The sequence below is a fragment of the Drosophila rhopaloa genome, unplaced genomic scaffold (genome assembly GCF_018152115.1).
Source record: "Drosophila rhopaloa isolate 14029-0021.01 unplaced genomic scaffold, ASM1815211v1 contig_115, whole genome shotgun sequence".
In the NCBI taxonomy this organism is placed as follows: Eukaryota; Metazoa; Arthropoda; class Insecta; order Diptera; family Drosophilidae; genus Drosophila; species Drosophila rhopaloa.
Genome location: NW_025334990.1, coordinates 10,114,770 through 10,134,702, shown reverse-complemented (window position 1 = coordinate 10,134,702; position 19,933 = coordinate 10,114,770). Strand labels below are relative to the sequence as shown.

Below are 19,933 nucleotides of genomic sequence, written 5' to 3'. Positions count from 1 at the left end.
TTACCGAGATTCATCATAATACCTAACAATTGGTTTTTTTTTTACTAATTTATTTGAATAACTGTTACTTGTAACTTTTGGGCTCCACTGTGGCTCTCATTTTCTCTCTCTCCCACCCACTGAGCACCGATAGGACATTGCCAGCCTCGAAATTGTAACGAACTATCGCTTACAACCACCTTTGAGCAGTGCCGCCCTGGTCGACTCGTGCTGCCCTGGTCCGATTGCCCTGAAAAACACAAGTGAAAAAGGAGAGATAAATAAAAATTAAAATAAATTCAAGTTAGGCTAACGTTTTGAACAAGGTGAACGGAAAATGTAAGAAAAACGACCAATAAACCAGACGAGCGCGATTCGGTGGCAGTTTATACTGCAGTTGCAACCTGCACATGTATATGTATACGCGTGAGGGCCACACGTATACACAGACACCAGATGAGTGTGCGTTTGCGTAGGAGGCACCAAAATAACAACAGCAATCGCAGTAGCAACAAAGAATCGGAATCGTACTCGTACTCGGATTTGGAATCGGAATCGCCACAACCATATGCCAGTGGGAAACGGATTGGACGAGGGAATCGCAGTGCCAATGCCCAGCCAATAAAGATAATATCCATATCCCCAAGGAGCCATAGGACCAGACCTCAGTTATCCACGCCCTCGACAAATCACAAGTGTCAGCCTTAGCCAAATCAAAACTGGCAGCCATCGCGTGCTCCTGCTAGGGCAGCAATTCCAGGAGCAGGAGGGGGAGAAGTCCCAGCCGGTGGCCAGTGGCCGGGTGCACCCAGCACTCCCGCACTATGGGCAATTGCCTGAAATGCTTCCAGTCTGCCGCCGAACAATCGATGCCAACGAACGCCTCGTCCCTGTCCCCCAATTCACACAATTCCAACGCCTGCCAGACGGCCATCAGCCTTGCAAATTGCTACGATTCGGTGGGCACTAATCCCAATGCCAACGAGCGCTGCGCCCTCGGTAAGTATTTCCCACTTTATAACTAAGGCAGCCCAAAGGCTAACTCTTTTCTGTTTCCCCCGACCAGAAACCGATGAACTGCTCTCTAGCCGAACTCCACTCAAGCCAGCAAAAGCAAACAATTGTGATACTAAGCGTAATAGTTTTAAGTCTTTAGGTTTGCTGAATGGCAGTGCGCCCACCATGAGCGATATCATAACAACTGGTGAGTCAGCGGTCGTTAGAGTCACTTTAATATAGTACTCATTCAAGTTTTGTTTTTCCACATGCAATCGTAAACAAATAGCTGTCAAGGAATCCATGGAGGTGTCGCATCAGGCGCTGAACAAACTATATGACGTGTACAAAGACCCGGACGACGAGGACATGATACTCACTGACGGCATTGAGCGGCTGTGCAATGACCTTAACTACCAGCCCGATGAGTTCGCCATACTCGTCCTGGCCTGGTGCCTGGATGCCTCGCAGATGTGCCGCTTCACCAAGGCCGAGTTCATCGAGGGCTTGCACAAGATGCGAGCGGACACAATAGCCACCATTCGGGTGCGACTGGAGCAAACGATCGAGATGCTCAAGGCGGACGCCGAGATGTTCAAGCAGTTATACCGCTTCACCTTCCGGTAGGTACTTTTCCTACTTTAATGTTACAAATATCTAACGATTCTTGCTTATAGCTTTGGCCTGGAGCCCGATCAGCGCGTCCTCTCTTTGGAGATGGCCATTGACCTGTGGAAACTAGTGTTCACTGTACAAACACCTGATCTCTTCTCCAACTGGATACACTTCCTCGAAAAGCACCCGAATATTCGCCGCATACCGAAGGATACATGGAACATGTACCTCAATTTTACGGAACAATGTGATATACAAAATTACGACGACACCGAAGCGTGGCCCAGTCTCTTCGACGACTTTGTCGACTATGAGAAAAACCGTGCGCTGGTGTCCTCGGGCATCCACGACGACGACAACAACAACGATGATCCCCTGCAGAGCCACGTGAAGGCCGAGGATCCGGGTCTCGTGTCGTAGTAGCAGTCTCCAGTCTCTTCAGGGCCAAGCAACGTTCAACTCGCCAATAGAAATTAAAGAATGTACATTTTCACCTTCACTGACGACTCGCTCTCTCTTGCTGCTGCTTAAGTTTCCCCCCTTAAAAACACCCGTGGCCACTGAAAAACGAACGATGCGGTGCTGGCGCTGCTTGAAGACGGACTCCAACTGCCATCATTAGCCAGCTCTTATGATTATGGCTGCCCAACATTCTGGCCGGAGCAACGGACGCATTTGTTTATGTAATTAAAGACTTATCGACAAGAATTTCGGAAAAGCTCAATCATCGGAAACCACATGTGTATATAACTAATGACTTGAAGGCGGAGCAGAAGGCAGACCGTATAATACTTAGCAAGTAATTGATGTATTATTTTAAACAAGATTGCAAAATTTTATGGCACTTAACTATTTAAATGCATACAATTACATACTTAACTGTAAGTAGTGGATGTGAATTAAATAAAAACTAAATGAGTAATTGTACTGGCGAGTTAATTGAAATTGTAATTTCTGGGAAATCAAATAGGGTGGTGGGGCTACATTTAAAACAAGCGCCCAATGGCTGAGTAATTCTCGGCAAATTAGAACGATAACATCAGATCCATGCAACCGTGGCTGATTAGGGACTTTCCCTCTAGATTTAAGGGAAATCATTTTTAAGAGGAAAGTTTAGTGATTTCTGTAAAAAATTGATTTTAAAATAAGCATTTTGTGCCTAATGAAAATGTCCTCCTTTAATAGCTTGATTCCCATGCAACATTTTTTCCCATTTTAAAATCGCCATTCGGTCCGTCACCACAAAAAAAATAATGGAATACCTTTCAGGACCTTCAAATCCTTCCCAAAAGTAAAGGACTTTGACACGTATTTGTCGTGTTTGAATTTAGTGGGAAAAGATTTTTTAGTGGAAAATACGGTTTTTGCAGAGCATTTGGTAAAAAAAATGTTCACAACCTGGTAACACTGCATCTTGCCCTATTACTATTTTGCCTGATAAAAATTTATAAAAATCATTGCGATCGCTGGCCGCCGCCTATGATTAAGTTTTGAGTGGATCCCCGGCGTCAAAAACCGAATCCCCGCCAGGCGGAAGTGATAGCCGCGTGCCGAGTGTGGGCCACCCAGTGATTCACGACGTTGACATTGAAAAACAAATGCAATGCCAGCACAGTGGGCGTGAAAAGGAGGCGCAAGGGGAGCTGAAGCAGGCCAGGAAGGGCAAGGATAAAGCGCAGCGATACGGTCGATAGGAGCAGCTGTCCACCGACCAGCGTCAAAAATGCCCTGCGAAAGCTGCGGCGTGGAGTTCACGGTGTTCCGTCGCAAGCGCGCTTGCTTCGACTGCAAGTGAGTAACTATGCATGTATATCCTAAATTTCGGGGATTCACCTAAATTGTGTTCCTATCCAAACAGACGTTACTACTGTGCCAATTGCATTGCGGCAAGGAGATGCCAAAGGTGCTCTGTTTTTGCCCAGCGTCCGCTTTTAAGGACGGATCTGTTGAAGCTCAAGCCCAAGGACCTGATTTTCTATCTGCAGTCCAAGCACATCTCCACTGAAGGCTGTCTGGGTGAGTCACACATCGAAAAAGCCCCAAGAAGTTCCATTGAATCACATTTTACCTTACAGAGAAAGAGGAACTGGTGGGCCTAGTCCTCACACATGTGGCCCAGGTGGACAGGAGCCGCGGGTCAAATGCCTCTGCCAACAGTCCGGGTCGTAGCCAGGCCAACCCTATTGACAGCATCAAACAATCGTGCCAAAACTTCTTCTCAAACCTGTCTGACAATATAAATGATTCGCTAGCCTCGTTTGATTCCAAGACTAGTGCTAAACCGCCGGAGAACAGGCAGCCCGAGGCGCCCTCCCACATCTTCGAGCAGCCGCGGGTGTCCACGCGCGAGATTCCCACTTATGCCAGTGCCGTGAACGGCGGGCCACAACGCGTCCACGTCCATCAGCCGGCCACCACTACCAATGGAGGCAGCCAGAGCAGCAGCAGTCCCTCAACTTCCACGCAGGCATCGAATAACCGCGATGCCAGCACCAGCAGCCAGGCCCAGGTGGGCCACCAGAAGAAGAAGGCAGAGGAGCAGGAGGAGGCGCATAGCAAATCCGACTGCGAGTGTTCAGACGACGAGATTATGGCCACGTTCAGTGAGCGTGTTTCGCTGTCGCTTAAAACTGATACCAGTGGCCGGGGGGCCAATGCTCCCGCAGCTCCCAGTGCCGCTGGCCTTGTGGCCGAAGGAGATGGCCCTGGAGGCGCTACAGCAGCTAGTCCGGGCTGCTCGAAGCCGGGCTCGAGCAGCTCCAAGGCAGATGCGTCCTCACAGTCGAGTTTCGAGGAACTGGGCGCCATTGGAGGTATCTCCGACGAAAGCAAGGCCACCACGGACACCAACAGCAGCCACCTGGATCAGTGGCAGGTGCTAGAGGTTAACCGGATCGAGGCAGTAGAGGAGACGCCAACCACGAGTGCCGCCGAGGAAATCTTGGAGGTGACGTTGCGCAGCAGGCCAGCAGTCGAGGGCGACGAAGGCCAGATAGGCGAGAGCACACAAACCCTGAACATAGAGCAGCGTCCGGCCAACCCAAGTCCCGCGCTTAATCCCGCCGTGCCGCAGCGCACAAAGAAGGTGACCCGCCGACGATCCGATGGTTACTTGAATCGCCGCTATCACTCCAGTGATGACGAGTCGCCCGTGACACCCGGTGGACCTGGTCTGAGCCTGGGTCTTTCTACCCTAAGCGAACAGCCTGAGCCCGGCCTCCATGCGCACTCCCATCGCCAGAGTTGCCAGCGCTGCGGTAAGAACAAGACAAACATCCGTCGACACGTGGAGAAGATGCGACGCCATCTGGAGAACTCGCAAATGTCTGAGGAAGACATCAAACGGGAGCTGCAGGAGTTCCTCACGTACCTGGAGCAGCGCACCAAGTCGGTGGATGCCTCTGACGCGGACAGTCACGCGGTGTCTCCTCTCAGCGTGGATGCGATTAGTGTGGCTGCTGGCGGTAGATCCCCAGACATGCCCATCACACCCACCATTGAGTTCTCTCCCACGCAGGAAGATGATATCCGCTGGGACGACGACGAAGGCATCCACGTGTATGCGGCACCATTGGACTTTGAGCCGGCCGCCGGCATTGATTCGCGTTTTGTCAATTTGGAAGACATTGAGGATTTGTTAGTGTTCTTATCTCATTGTGAGTCTGAAACCGATTTTATATACATTTTTTTTTATTTACAGAAAAGACTTGGAGGGTTTGACAGTGAAGCAGTTGAAGGAAGTCCTCATGCTGCACCGCGTCGACTACAAAGGGTGTTGCGAGAAGCAGGAGCTGCTGGACCGCGTCGGCAGGCTGTGGAAAACCATGCAAGAGTCTCCAGGTGAGCGGTTCACTTCAGCCCTTTATAACACTTGTTAAATTTTTAAAATATTTATGCAGCTGTGGAGAAACTGCCTACGGACGAGCTGTGTAAAATTTGCATGGATGCGCCAATCGAGTGCGTGTTCCTGGAGTGCGGCCACATGGCAACATGCACGAGCTGTGGAAAAGTGCTAAACGAGTGCCCAATATGCCGACAATATATTGTACGAGTTGTAAGGTTTTTTAGAGCATAATGATACGGCTAATGGTGACTGGACATGGTTTAATGCTGGGGGCCACCACAAGGCAGCTACGGCTGCAACTGTACTGTACTGTACAGCAAATCCGGATGGCGGAGATACAAATTATTTGTTTCCTTAAACGACGCGAGTGCAACAATAATAATATTTTTAATATTTTGTTCTACTATGTAGTATGTTGCCAGTATATGTAAATGCGTATATATAGTGTACACCCTGATACCGCTTTCAAAGTGTATTTATCTATTTCAAATGTGAAATACTTTTGCTATTTATTTTGTTTGTTCTTGTTGTTTGTATAAAAACGAGAGGTTATTTAGATCAACTAACATTCCTATAAGCCGCAAAAAAGATTAAATCGGTTATAACAGTTGTGAAAAACTTGTCTAGATGCGCATTTAAACAATAAATATTTTCAAATATCTAGCGCTCTGTGGGTCTAGCCATTACAATTGGGGATTTTCCCCGAAACAACAGCTATTTGAGGTTCAATATGTCTAGGTTCATAAAGTGTTATCAAAAGAGATTAAGATCACGTGGCGTTTTCCAATTTGTCGGCAGTTTTGTGGTGAATCTTTTTCTTTCTTGGTTTTTTCCAATACTTTGATCTTTGGTTCCGAAAATCCTTGATTGTTGTTTACATTTTCAAACGATAAGCTAATTTAAGGTTCTGTTTGATTATTTCTATATTTGCAAATGTTTGGCGTTAAACAATTGTAAGTTAAAGCCTTTTATTCACTAAATTTCAAGTGGTTAGCTCAAGTTGACAAAAGTTCTCTATACCAATTAGAATAGATGAAAAAATATAATCTTCTCAACAACATAAGGTCATTTCTTTATTTTCAATATGACTGAGTAATCTTATTCCTTGTGACCGACCTAAAAGTACAGTGCGTTTTGAATTTCTAAATTAAAACTGAAAATCATATTTCCACATTTACAAAAAAGTCTGATCGAGAATAGAAACAAATTAAAAAGACAAAGATTTCTTGGAAAAATTAATATATAAATTCTTTAACTTAATAAACAGAACTAAAGCAGATTGTATTCCTAGAATGCACAAATTTCCTTCTATTGATAACCACAAAATACCACATTTCAAACTAGAGCTCTTCAAATACAACAGTCTTTAATCAGGTTAAACAATAATCTAGGTGTAGTGACAAGAGCTGGAAGACAGCACAATGACTAGACGGGGGAAGAGAGACGAGAGACGAACTGGTCAGCCAGTTCAAATTCTGTGGATGCGCAGATCCAGCGGCGACTCCACGTCCATTTTAACGAAGAAGTCCTCGCTTTGGAGGTAACTATGTTGCCGTTCGCTTATCCAATAGCCGGGTGAGAACACCGCATCTGGCTTGGGCTTCAGCGAGTAATCACTGGGCTCATTGTTGGTGTCATCGTAGTAGCGGGCGGAGGAGGAGGAGCAGGTGGACTCCACGCTGCCGGCGGCTGGCAGGCATGTGAAGGCGGACTCGCTGCTGGTCTCCAGGAGGCAGGGGGCGCTGGGCAGGATGAGGGGCTGGCTGGCGATCAGGTGGATGCTGTGCTTAAAAGTCTTCACATGCTTTCGCAGCGAGGATGGATCTGTGTAGCGTTTCTGGCAGCCGGCCACTTTGCACATGTACGGCTTCTCCATGGAGTGGGTGCGGGTGTGCTTGAAGCGATCCGAGGAGTTCGAGTACGCCTTCTGGCAGCCATCAAAGCTGCACTTGTACGGCTTCTCACCGGAGTGCGACCTGATGTGGATCTTGAGGTTCTCCGCCCGCGAGAAGGACTTCTCGCACAGGTGGCAGCGATGCGGCTTCTCCTTGGTGTGGGTGCGGGTGTGGACGAGCATCTTGTAGCGGGCGTTGAATCCCCGTTCGCTGCGCTGGCATCCCTTCCAGCGGCAGTAGTAGAGTCCGTCTGTGAGGGAGGCGATCGCATGTCGCTGGGTCACGTGCTGTGCAAGGGCCTCCAGTGTGTCGAAAACTCTGTAATGATCAGATAAAAATCGGACTTTAGTAAGGGAACAACATTCGTAAAATATATATATAATATCTATGTACATATTTTATGCATTACAAATAATCTTTTTCATATACAATTTATCCAAAATCAAATCATATTTCTGACCATAAATTTTATTTAGTCCTATCAATTTGACCCAAAAAATCATATTATTATCGCTATTCGATACATACAACTTGTTTATCAGAAAGTCCAGTCCATGAGTTCAAGAATTACCAGGCTGCTGGTTTTTCTGCTGAATGCGTAATCAATTTTAATAATAATAAGTTACCGAGCTGTGTATTATATTTACTAAAAAAAAATCGTCTGATTTTGTTTATAGAATTATTGAACCCTTTGTTTAATTTTTTTAGGATTATTAATATTTTGATTGCTTTAAAATGTATACTTTGATAGGATCGCCAATTTACTCGTATAAAAATATATTAAAGTATGTATGTACATATATATTGAAATTTGACATAGATATTTCATATGTTCATATCCATAAGTTTAAAATTATAATTGGAAATGAATTATTTTATTTTCTTTCCTATATATATTTTTTTAAATTACTAAAACTTTAGTAATATTTTTTGGATTAATCTAAAACTACAATTTCTCACAGATAATTTACTTCTCCCATTTAAAAAACATTATGAAAGTGACTAGGTAATCCTTCTTCTGAGTAATCCTACTATGTATTTATAAGTTGATGCTTACCTATCACATTCGATCCAGTTGCATACGAAATCACTGGCTGTGCCGCACTCGCTGCCGCTGCTGCAGGACTTGCTGTCGTCGTGGAACGCCTCGGGACTCCTGCAGAGGTCGTCCTGCTGGCCGTGGGCCTTCATGATCACGGACTGTGTGCGCTGATGGTATCCGTATCCGGCGACAGGACGCGGCGGCGTGACTGGCGGCGTGGGGAACCTGATGTGTTGCATCTGCTGCTGCTGCTGATGGTGATCTGCCGCCAACCAACTGCCGGAATCCGAGTAGGCAGCTATGTACGGCGGTGTGTTGTACGGCGTATAGTAGCCGACGGGCGGCTCGTATATCCCTCTGGCTGGGCCGCTGTTGAAGATTGACTTTTGTACTATATCCATGGTGGGTGCTTGGTAATTGAGAAAATTGGTTGCTTTCGCTAACGCGCTTGCCGATCGAATGAGCCGCTCGTCCGCCGACGTTCGGGTAATATGCGAAACTCGGCCGGCGATAAGGGGTCGTCCAGACGGACAGGGAGCGCTTATCAGCGGCGAAGGCTGCAGACGGGTCCGCCGAGGGCGTGGCGACAGGGGGGCGGCAGACGGAACCAAAACACTGGAGCGAAGAAGAGCAGGTGCGTAGCGGACGGAGGCGGTGGAAAAAATCGGCTGGCACAAGTGGATCTGGGGCAAAAGCACACACTACGTGAGTGAAACTCCGTACTGAAAGGTGGTTGGGGGACAGGGGACAGGGGATCTGGTCTGGGCCCGCTTATCAACGCACAAGTGGAAATCCAGCCAGTCAACATATGTACATGTGTGTGCCCGATGATCGCTCTTTGGGGGGCAAGCCTTATCGCCCGGTGCCGTCTGCCTGACTTGCACTTCGTACCGCGAAGCGAATTCCCTGCAACCCCACCCTGCAAACCAATCCGCCCCTCCCAAACCCCACCCATTCGCTTCAAGAAGGTACGTCAACATCTGTGCCCGTGCACTCAAAGAAAACTTAATGGGTGAACACTTGGAGAACACTTTCCTTAATCTAAAATCTCGATTCCAGAACAAGCAGTCAAGCTTTTGGATTGCATATTCTAGAAACAATAAACAGCCCCTAACAAGATCACTGCTCATTATTGTCAATAGCTATTGTAATTTGTAATCAAAGATTAAAGGGACACTTTTTTACCAGTAATAAATCGATATAATAAATAAAGTTTTTAAAAATGTATGTTAATTAGAATCCAATCACAAGTTTATTTTAGTTAAATAAAAATAAACTTTAAACTTTTGGAGATATTCCAGTCCTGTTCATAAGAATTAAGTAAGGACAATTAGCTACATATACAAAAAGATTACAAATTGCAATTTCAAGTCATATACCCCTTATCTTAAAAAAGAATTACATCAAACATTTGTTGTCATCAGTAATTATAAATAGTTTTAAAATGCCGATCTGGTCCTCTTTTAGGCTGGTTGGTTTGAAAATGTTGAAAGATTTTTTAAACCATTATAGCAAAGCTAAAGAAGGGATTAAGTATTAAAAAAAACGAAGAACTCCGAGAAAAATTGCAATATGATAAGTTTATCACATTCTATTTCAATACACTAAAGACCGCTTCAAGCCTTTTTATATCACTTTTAGAATGAATTGTTAGAACCATCTTTTTATTAATAATTTTATCTCTTTATCAGGGCCTAGTAAACTTTCTATATATCTGAGCGTATAATACCGAACCTAGAATTCATTCTTGGGTTTGGCCGCCGTTTTCACCTCAGTGTGTGGGCGCTGCGTCTGGGGCTGCGATAAGGTGGTTATCTCACGCCAAGTCAACAAATGCCGCCACATGTCGCCGCTCCATATCTTTGGGGCCGAAACTTTCTGCGCCATGACGTGAATGGCACGACGGGAAGCGGAGTTGCGCTCTGCTGGGTGGTGGCTATCAGCCATCGGCGTTATCAGGCGGCAGCGGCGGCAGCGGCGGCGGCGGCGGCGCTGTCTGGGCCCGTGAATCACTGGCGGAGCAACCTTCGCTCCACCTTCGCGCCCAGTGGCAGTCCACCCATCCACCCGTAATCCGATCGCCAGCACGGGCCGCCGAGTGGGGTCCCTGGCTTACGTAAAGACAACATGACATCAGGGACTTTGATAAGCCCTTGCCCTCTATCAGCACTGCGACAGGTGGACGTTTACGTGGACTCATTGCCATTTCCAGTTCCACTTGCAGTTCGAAATTCCCAGTCCCCCGACCAGATGCGGAATCATGATTTATAAATAGATAGGGGGTATATATGTACGTTTATATGTAATCAGCCCACTGAGCGCTCGCCATCCGACTAAAGTACAGTTGCGCATGGCGAGGTCAGTTCAGCGGAATCTTCCAAAGTGCGGCCTTGATGCTTCTATATAATCCGTATCGCTACCCAAAATCGAAGACATGCGATGAAGGACCCCAGGCGCAACCTAATTTTTAATGTTTTGCCAGCGCTTGGCGGCAATTAAATCCCCCTAGAATATGAGTAAAAAAAAATCCGGATTTTCTGGCTGGCAGTGTGAACTTTGAATGGCGCGAGCGGCTGTCGATAAGCCCCCATTGTCTCTCCTCCTCCTCCACCGATCTGGATCCTCCTCGATCCATATTCCCCCCCTTGGACATTCCCAAAGTCCAGAAGCTCAGCACTGATAAGAACAGTAGCATGCTAAAAGGAATAAAATACCCACGAACACTTGCGAATTTCTGTTGGGGAGCAAAGCGTGTGCGCTTATTAATTTTCCGTGGTCCGAATCTCGGCGTAAATAAAAACAAATCCGCACCCAACTGGGCGACAGACACTCGACGATGGAGGCGAGGCTTTGGTTACCGGATCGATCCGGATTGCGTGTGCAGTCCACCGGGCGGGATGATGTTCAATATTTCTATCAAATTAACAACACTCGACCGATAACCGCCGGGGTCTGGATGGCTGGCATAGGTGGCCTGGTGGTCCGATAAGCCCTGCCGGCAAAGGCAAATTGGATTGGGCCCGAGATCGCATCCGAACCGATCCAAGTTGACCGGTAAGCGTGCGCCCGAGCCGGGGGTTTATCGCCAAGATGCATACGTGCAGTCGCCGCGGAGAAGGGTCCAGACCAAGTCCAGTCTGCTTATCGCTGCGGTGGTGGAACCCACTGGGAGCTGATATGACTATGCTGGCCGCAGAAGGCTAATTACTTTGTTGCCGCCACCGACAGACTTCCAAAGTCCATGTACCGCCGGCCAGCCAGTCATCACACCGAGGGACATGCAACCGCGGCATGGAACCCATACGCATCTCCAACCAATCCGTTTACCACAGATGATGGCTGCTCGAGTTCGGCCGACTGGGATCTATTATTTATACGCCGCTTATCGCCAGACAGTTTGATATGGCCGAAAAGGAAAAGTTATTAGGCGACTGGGGGAACCGAAAAAAAAAATAATAAAAAAAAACATTCCAGACATTCGTGGGAGCCCACAGACCCCGGAGCGCAGACCTTCCGGCAGTCCCTCTATTTTTATACCAGTTCAATGGGTGTTGCTATTTAAGAGCGATATGCTATTGTTTCTGTTACCACTGCTGATACGCCTGACAATATCTCGTCTAGACTGGGCATTATTATGAGAGGCAAATTTCGTTTTTTACGTGTTTATTATTTTTTTTTGTTTCTATTTCGAAGTTTAGCGGAAAAGTTTCAATGGCACATACATGCGGTATGATCCAACAACAATTACACAACGCCGCTGGGGGCTTTTTCATTATATATGACTGGCATTCTTGGCGGGGGTAATTGAGGCACCTTATCATTCGAGTTAGATTTACGATTGTCGGGCAGGAAAAGAAGCCAACTTCCAGTCTGCGAATGTCTAAAGGTATTACCAAAACGTGTTTAGTTTAACAAATTGAAACTCTATAAACTAAACAAAATGCAAAGGTTTTGACTTATTAATGGGACAATGTACCAACTCACAAAACAATTTCGAAAAATTGGTTTCCCAGACTTGATATGACTTTGAAATTTTGGATATCATAATCATTAAATTTGAGTCTATCAAGCAGGAAATGACTTTAGCTTTTAACTTGGGAGTGATCCACAATTTCTTATAAAATATTTGATTGTGACTTAAATGACGCAGTCAATTTCTTAATGCTCCTTTTTTTAAGCAAACGTTCAAGGGCGGAATTTAAAAAAGGATAACTGAGGCGACAAATATGTATTCCTATAACATTACCTCAATCGAATAAATAAAATGAATTAATTATAGTCGGATGACTTCCAATATTAACCATTCTTCTCAAATGCTTGGTATTATTTTCTGACAATGCTAATAAAGGATAAATAATGCTGAAATCAAAAATCAGCCTTAGTATGCTTGCATCTAAGGTGATTTTCATTCTGTTTAAGAATGATTGCGCATTTACCACAAGTCACTTATAAAAATGTTCTTAAATAATTTCGTACAGATAAATACAATGAGCATGCAGACTTTTTAATCTGGAAGTGTTCAATAGTAATTTTTCTGCTAATCATCACATAATTCAAATAGGGGCTTTGAGAATATTTCTGCATAAAATTACGTTCGCATTTATTTTAATTAATTAATTAAAACACTCCAACGCAGAGAATAAGCAAGTTATGCTAATGGGACTTGCACACAACATAAAGTGAGACAAACCGAGAAAGATAATCATGTCTGAAATCATGAGATGAGTAATGTAGTGAGCGATCGAATTGGAATATTAGAAAACATATGGGCACAATTCACTTTCAATAGGGCACCGCATACAAAGTTTTGCCTGCTAATCATCACATAAACAAATCAGGGCATTGCGAATATAGATTGAAATTTAAAAGCAATTCCGAGATTTTCCACCTATCGATCGATCGGTGATGCCGAACTGACCTTCACGTCATTGGCCACTAGATGCGCATGAATAGCATGCGGGCGGCATGCGATCACTCCCACAGCGGGTGACCTCCCCTTACATTTTAGCACTCTACTATCGCGACACAATTGATAAGACGGTCTGGTCTGTAAACTTACTTAGGGCAATAAATTTATTGAACGAAAAATCGGTTCAGCGATACGTTTAAAGTTCGCGCACACTCGGCCGCCGCCTGACGTCTGAGCGGAGATCGGGAATCGGAGATCCCAGATAGCAAGATTTCTGGAGTACGGTGGAGTTGTGTCCGTGGGGTAGCCGCCGGTCCCCGAAATAGATGGTGACCCCCACGCGGCGCCGTGTCATCGGTGGCGGGCCCTGTGCACGTGAACCAGAAATAAATATATGTGGCTGCGGGCTTAAATTTATACTACATACTCAGGCGAAGTGCTCCAGATGGTCGTGCATGTAGGTGACAAGCGATTTCTCAAACAGAGGGCCCACCAGTCGGTCCAGTTTGAGGTTCAGGCTCACATAGAACTGCCGGCGATAGCGTTTGCTCAGTTTGGCGGCCAGAACAGAGGAATCGGTCTGTCCATGGCCGCCCAGAATGGTGGAGGATAGGGGCTCAGTGCTGGTGGGATTACGAGGGGGCATGGCCACCGCTAGCTCCTCGAGAACCTCCGATTCCTTGGGATTCACAAACAGCATGGTGCTGCCCTGCATTTTGAGGGCGCGCACCGTAAATTGCGAAGGGCCCGCTTCCAAGTGGACGCAATGCGAGGTAAAAGGACCGGACTCCTTCACCGGCACAATATCTTTATTAGCACTCGCCATTAATTAAGTATTTCTAGTTACAAACAATTTAACAAGGAAAATTTATAAGCAAAACAAAACAATGAAATGCAGGTTTTCAAGGCGCCAGTGTTGGTAAACTAGATGAAAACAACCAGGGCTTCCCTATAAGAGAAATCGATTAACAGCTGCAAAATCCCCACGGCGCCAAATTTAAATGGATACTCCCCCTTTAAGACACAAAAAACTTTTTAATTTTCGCCGTTCGCAGTGTTGGTTGCTTTTTATTAAGGCTCTATATAATGGGGGCGAATTATTAATGTTTACGTTTGTTGAGTTAAAATACATATATACGATATTTTGTTCACAATTACATTCAGATTTTTTTTGCTCCCTTCAGCGCGCGTCGATTGGTTTTTGTTTTCTATAATGTTTACGTTGTCGTTTTGATTTGACCTACTTAATTAAATACACAATCGGGAAATCGGCGAGAGAGTACCAAAATAAAGGCAGACAATTGAAATCAGAGATATTCGATTTAAAGATCAGTTCCGGTTGTTATATATAAAAAAAAAATGTAGATGAAATTCACTAATTTATAGTTACGTTCGTATGCTTGAAATGTCAATGGTAATTTACTAATTTCGCTTGCAGTTGGTTATGTTGTATGGATTAAATATCATTTATGTTTGCGTCTATTGCGTTTTATTTATTGATAATTGGTTGTTAAAGTTCTTTGAATTTGTTGGATATCAAATAATTTTGATTAATTTCTTTTTTTTTGTTTCTTCTACTATAATTTGACTAAGATTTGCAACCGCGATTTCAAACTTCCATCCTGCTGCTCTTTTTTCTTATTATTTCTTGTTTGCTTTTTTTGTATTAGTTTTGTTCTTTTTCATCATGTAATCATTATCGATTTGTGAATAAATATTGGAAGTGATAAACATATAGCGTTGTTATGCGGGACTGGTGCTTCTTAATCCTCATCGTCCTCAGATTCGGCCTCCTGCAGCCAAGTCAACCAGGCATTTACTTGGAACAAAGCAGATCCTTTGCCTGGATATTTGTCGGAAATCTCCTCCTTCCACAAAACGAATGCCTCCTCCTCGATAATTTCAGATTCGTAAAGATATTTGAACCAACGGCACAGCATGCCTAAAGCACAAAAAAATCAATGTAAGTAACCTCGAATGGATTAATAATTAATTTGCTCTTACCCTTGGGGAAATTCTCATTGTAGCAGACAGACTGCAGGGCGTACAGAGCCATCAACTGCAGCTCGTTCTGTCCCAGGAAGGTTTGCAACATCTGGCTGTAATTCTCCAGCAACTGCTGCTCCTTCTGGGTCACCGACTTCTCCGGGTGCTCCTTGGGGTCGAGGTTGGCCGCCAGCGTCGTCTCCTTGGTCACGTACTTGACCACCACAGTCATGAGAGCTTGGATGAAGCCCGGGTCCTTGTAGTACTTGTTGTCCACATTGGCCTTGACCCACTTGTAGAAGTTGTTGGGATTGGGGTCGCTTTGCAGCTGTTTCAGCATCTCGGCCTGCACCTTAAGCAGTGGGTAGAGGAAGGACAGCTGACGGTCCTCGAGTATCGCGGCCAGTCGCTCCTTGTTGCGGTCCGCCTCCGGCAGGCTGTTTATCAGATCAACCTTGCTCGCCCGGAACTTCTCCTCCAGCGCATCCTTACCGATGAGCTTAACCAGCTGCTGTAGCACGAGCAGGAACAGCGGATAGTGCTGTCCGTTGTCCGTGAAGTTGGCGATGTCGTTTAGCTTCAGCAGAGCCGGCTCGCACACGGTCTTGGCCAGGACACTGGCAACGAGGGTCGCAATACGGGGGTTAAGCGCCTCCCGCTCGTTCATCTTGTTGACCAGCTGCTTGAAAACCTCGACCACGATGTTCGACTTAATGTTGGCCTGCTTGCGCAACGTTTGCAAGAGTCGCACGACACGTTCAAGGTAGACATCGTTCACGCGGTCCAGCACATCCATCAGCAGGTTGATGCACACATCCTTCAGCGACTTCTCTGGTAGCTTCAGCTCGAGGAATCCATTAACAAGCTCGGTGAAGCGATCTGGAGTACCCTCAGGTGCGACGGCATCTTCCTTTTCCTCGGAATCTTCAGCTTGAACAGACTCCGGTTCTGCCGTCTTGGCCTCATCATCATCATTTACCTCAGCATCTGGCTTCGTCTCCTCTTCGTAGTAGAACCTATCTTTGAAGTACTGAGTCGCCTTTTTGGACAGCTCCTCCTTGTTTGGACCCTTGTCCTTCTTCTGCTGCTTGGCCGAGCCGGTACCACCGACAGGGGTGCTTGGCCTTTCCACGGAACCATTTTTGGCCAGATCTTTACCATCGTGAGAGCCCTTCCTGCCCGCCGGGCCATCTAAGTGCTCACCCAACTTGTCCGCTCCTGATCCAAAGTTTGGCGATGAAGAGGTCGCCTTCAGACCCCTCTCGTTCTGCACTCCCAGCAGAGTTCGGTTGTCAGCGTATTCAGCGGATGGTGTCGACGAGGGACGCGTTGGATTCATCAGATGGGAGGTCGGCGTGCCCAACATTGGATAGTGCGAATTCGACAGCTGGCCCTGATCCTTGCCCTGCGAGCTGCCTTGATTGTTGTTGCTGCTGCTGTTGGGCGGTGTGGACATGGGCAGCGTGGCCGGGAACTTTTGGTTCTGGGAGGCCGCTCGGAAAAGCAAGGAGTTGGCTGCCGGGCGCATTTGCAAGTTCTCCACCGCATCCTGGTTCGTGGTGATCAAGTTGCGTTTGAACCTCGGTGCCAACTCCTTGCTACCCAGCAGCTGATTGCCCCCATACTGTCCGTCATTGCGATCCCTGTCGCGATCGTTGTTCCGACGCGAGTCGTCCCTGTCCCGGTTGTTGGAGGAACCTCCTCCTCCACCGCCATTTCCGCCTCCATTCTGGTTGTGCTTGTTGTAGCGATTGCCATAGTTGACTCCGCCGCCGCCGCCTTGGTCGCGATCCCTGTTGCGATCGCCACGATTGTTATACTGGCGATTGTCGCGATCTCGGTCACGATTGCTAGTAGCAAACCTAAAACACACAAAATAAGTTAAATTAAATTAAGTGTTTGAGTGGATATTGAATCCGGTAAACTATTATTAGATACTTTCCTAATAAAAGGAGTTACATTTTCTATAATTATACGATTTAGTATTATTGGTTATTTTAAAACAAAGTTTATATACCAACACCGTTCTTATGACAATAAAGTACTTACGGCGAGACAATCGGAGAAGCTCCTGTGACACTCAGTCCGCTAAACATGTCATTGTAGCCGCCAGGCTGGATGTTCAAATGGAACCTATTCATCCAGCTGTCCGAGTCGCGATCGTTGTTGCGCATGTCTCGGTTGCGATTGGGGAACGGGGTGCGAATGATCGAGTCGTCGTCCGAGCGTATTTGCTTTATGGGGACGGGGCCTTCAGTGGTGCCCAGCTTGCGCGGCACCCAATGGTTCTGGCGTAGCTCGATGACATCCTTTAGCATGAAGCGTATCCTCGGTGGATATTCAGATGACTTTGACCGACGTTCAAGCGTCTCAAAGTACTGGTTCATCAGCTCTTTGCCCTGTTCTGAATCCAGATTCTTGCCGCAAGTCTTGAGCAGCTGAGCCAGGCATTCCATGTCCTCGCACATTTCCTGCGCACCGGCCGTACGCTTCTTCTTCTTGTCCAGTAGCTCCATGATGCACTGATGCAGCACGGTCTTCGACAGCATGTCGAGCTTGTTGAGCTCTCCGATGAACTTGACGTTCCCGAGCATGCGCTGTTTGGCCAGATGGCGGCGCTCCTCTTCGTCGGCCTCATTTTCAGGCGGCGGACGGTTGTCGTTCTCGTCACGCTTCAGTCGGTTGTTGAACTTGTCGCGACAGACGGCGATCAGCAGGCGCAGGAAGGTGCACGAATTGTTCGGTTCCTTGTCGAATGACGGGGCTTCCTCGGACAGTCGCTTACAGAGCTGTGCGTACATAGACGAGTACTTCGGCTCGTCCAAGGCCTTGTCGAAGATCAGCAATATCACGCCGTTTAGAATAACAATCGAGTTGAGGTCTAGCTTCAGCAGCTCATCGCTAAGCTCTTGGAACTTCTCGGGCGTTAGCTTGTTCAGGATACCCCTCACGCGCCGAAACACGGCGTCGTTCTTCTCGCTCTGGGTAAGTCCATGCTGCGGGCGCAGCGAAGGTGGTATCCAGCGACCGGTGATCGGTGGCGGAGTGCTTGCCTTATTCGCCTGTGATCGCTCCTGCTGCTGTTGCTGGGAATGCGGAGCACCTCCTGCTGCCGCTGCTGAGTTCAGAGAAATGTTCGAAGAGTTGGAATTGGAGCCAGAAATCTGAGCAGACGCATTGCCGTTGCGAAGGGTTGGCGTGCGACTGGCCGGTGCTCCGTAACGATCCTGCTCCGACCTGCCGTAGCTGCGAGGTCCTCCACTTGCTCCTGCCCCCGATCCACCTCCGTTACGTTCTAGGCTGTTGGTGTAGCGCTGGTGCGATGGCGAGTCCTCGTAGCTGTCGCGATAGTTGTTGCTGTATCCGCCACTCACGCCTCCATCGTTGCCACCGCGCGAAGGCCCGTACGACGACTTGCTGTTATTTGAGCTCGCTGCAGATCCGTTATAGCCGGATGAGGAGTTGGAATTGCTGTTACCGTTACCGTTCCCGTTGCCGCTGCCGTAACGTGGCTGTGGGCCGTTGCTCCCATTGCCGTTCTCGTAGTTGCGGGCGGAGCGGTAATTGCTGCCACCGCCGCCACCACCAGAGCCGCCGACTGCCCCCGATCCTCCTCCTCCAGCGGAGTTTGAGTTTATTGATCGATTGTAGCTGCCATCGGAGTTGGAGTGATAGTTGTTGCGACTACCACGATGAGCTCCGCCTTGCTGGTCCTGCTGGTATCTGCCGGAGGAACCGCCGTTGTAGCTGTCGGAGCTGCCGCTTAAGCCTTGACCCAAAATGTCACTATTCTTCGGATAGTAACGCGACGACGACGAGTCACCCTGGTAAGATCGTCGAGGTCTTGGGCTCACCTCACTGTCGTGTTGGCGAATTTTGGCGGAATTCTTACTATAGCCAGTGGAAAAGTGTCCGGTCGGTCCGCCAGATGATCGGCTGCCGTTTCTGCCGCCCTCGCTGTTGCCGCCGCTTATGGCCGGAGATCCTCCTCCGTTGCTGCCTCCGCCGCTCTTAAAGCCTGAGCCGTTGGAGCCCTTGCGGTAGTTGCCGCCGCCCTGCGGATTCGATCCCGATGATGGCGAGGAGCCCTTGTCGATCTTCACCAGATTCTTGAGGTTGTTGAACGTATCCGTCGCTGTGGTGATCGGCAGGAGATTGGGACTGGTGTTCAGCAGGGTTTTGCCGACCGTGGGTGTCGGTGGGGTTTGGCCACCGCAGCTGACGCCGATAACGCCGCCGCCTCCGCCACCACCGCGATTGGTTGGCTGCTCGTAATTGCGCTCGATCTCGCTGGGATTGGCCGTTATTACCAGTCGTAAATCGCTGCCGCCGCCGATGCTCGCCGTATCACCGGTGCTGGTGCCTCCCTCAATGGTGATCGCTTTACCGCCCCGGAACTGATCTATGATGACGCCTGCCTGGTGCCCGTTGGATAGGTCCCAACGCTGCGGACTGTCGTCGTAAGAGTGCAAAAGGGGAGCGGCGTCGTACGTTGATAGAGGAATGGTGGATGCTTTTCTGGATCGACTCGGGGGCGAAATGGGTACGTGCGTGGGGTGCACGGAGTGGGTTCCTCTTGGCGTCTTGATTGGTTTCCCCGCTGAATGGGGATCTGGATCTGGTCCTATGATCCTGGTCTGGTCGATTCTGATGATCCTTGCGGTCAC

At 47.6% G+C, this 19,933-nt stretch overlaps 5 protein-coding genes across 5 annotated transcripts; 2 read left to right on the top strand and 3 right to left on the bottom strand.

Annotated features, from left to right (window-relative positions):
- The first annotated feature begins 49 nt into the window (after positions 1-49).
- LOC108049477 (DCN1-like protein 3) lies at positions 50-2,529 on the top strand. The gene is made up of 4 exons (XM_017130660.2): positions 50-978; positions 1,046-1,183; positions 1,265-1,598; positions 1,653-2,529. The coding sequence occupies exons 1-4, from the start codon at positions 804-806 to the stop codon at positions 2,008-2,010; spliced, it is 1,005 nt and encodes a 334-aa protein (XP_016986149.1). The 5' UTR covers positions 50-803; the 3' UTR covers positions 2,011-2,529.
- A 467-nt stretch (positions 2,530-2,996) lies between these two features.
- LOC108049464 lies at positions 2,997-6,098 on the top strand. The gene is made up of 5 exons (XM_017130643.2): positions 2,997-3,381; positions 3,449-3,606; positions 3,666-5,226; positions 5,291-5,430; positions 5,490-6,098. Exons 1-5 carry the CDS (start codon positions 3,314-3,316, stop codon positions 5,663-5,665), a joined length of 2,103 nt encoding a protein of 700 aa, XP_016986132.1. The 5' UTR covers positions 2,997-3,313; the 3' UTR covers positions 5,666-6,098.
- Positions 6,099-6,783: 685 nt separating this feature from the next.
- LOC108049465 (zinc finger protein GLIS2 homolog) lies at positions 6,784-8,852 on the bottom strand. The gene is made up of 2 exons (XM_017130644.2): positions 8,387-8,852; positions 6,784-7,647 (listed from the first exon to the last, which is right to left on the bottom strand). The coding sequence occupies exons 1-2, from the start codon at positions 8,770-8,772 to the stop codon at positions 6,903-6,905; spliced, it is 1,131 nt and encodes a 376-aa protein (XP_016986133.1). The 5' UTR covers positions 8,773-8,852; the 3' UTR covers positions 6,784-6,902.
- A 4,574-nt stretch (positions 8,853-13,426) lies between these two features.
- Positions 13,427-14,237, bottom strand: LOC108049466. The gene is made up of 2 exons (XM_017130645.2): positions 13,708-14,237; positions 13,427-13,647 (listed from the first exon to the last, which is right to left on the bottom strand). Exon 1 carries the CDS (start codon positions 14,104-14,106, stop codon positions 13,708-13,710), a length of 399 nt encoding a protein of 132 aa, XP_016986134.1. The 5' UTR covers positions 14,107-14,237; the 3' UTR covers positions 13,427-13,647.
- Positions 14,238-14,312: 75 nt separating this feature from the next.
- Positions 14,313-19,933, bottom strand: LOC108049431 (eukaryotic translation initiation factor 4 gamma 2; the record flags this gene model as incomplete). Its single annotated transcript, XM_017130608.2, has 3 exons — positions 14,313-15,222; positions 15,285-17,128; positions 17,316-19,933. Coding segments are annotated over 3 exons (4,641 nt in total), but the record flags the coding sequence as incomplete, so codon positions are not given.

Coding starts and splice junctions, on each gene's coding strand:
- LOC108049465 (XM_017130644.2), bottom strand. CDS start 8,772: ATGGATATAGTACAAAAGTCAATCTTCAACAGCGGCCCAGCCAGAGGG. Junction 7,648..8,386: donor AACTGGATCGAATGTGATAG/GTAAGCATCAAC, acceptor TGATCATTACAG/AGTTTTCGACACACTGGAGG.
- LOC108049464 (XM_017130643.2), top strand. CDS start 3,314: ATGCCCTGCGAAAGCTGCGGCGTGGAGTTCACGGTGTTCCGTCGCAAG. Junction 3,382..3,448: donor CGCGCTTGCTTCGACTGCAA/GTGAGTAACTAT, acceptor CTATCCAAACAG/ACGTTACTACTGTGCCAATT. Junction 3,607..3,665: donor CTCCACTGAAGGCTGTCTGG/GTGAGTCACACA, acceptor TTTACCTTACAG/AGAAAGAGGAACTGGTGGGC.
- LOC108049477 (XM_017130660.2), top strand. CDS start 804: ATGGGCAATTGCCTGAAATGCTTCCAGTCTGCCGCCGAACAATCGATG. Junction 979..1,045: donor CAACGAGCGCTGCGCCCTCG/GTAAGTATTTCC, acceptor TCCCCCGACCAG/AAACCGATGAACTGCTCTCT. Junction 1,599..1,652: donor TTATACCGCTTCACCTTCCG/GTAGGTACTTTT, acceptor TCTTGCTTATAG/CTTTGGCCTGGAGCCCGATC.
- LOC108049466 (XM_017130645.2), bottom strand. CDS start 14,106: ATGGCGAGTGCTAATAAAGATATTGTGCCGGTGAAGGAGTCCGGTCCT.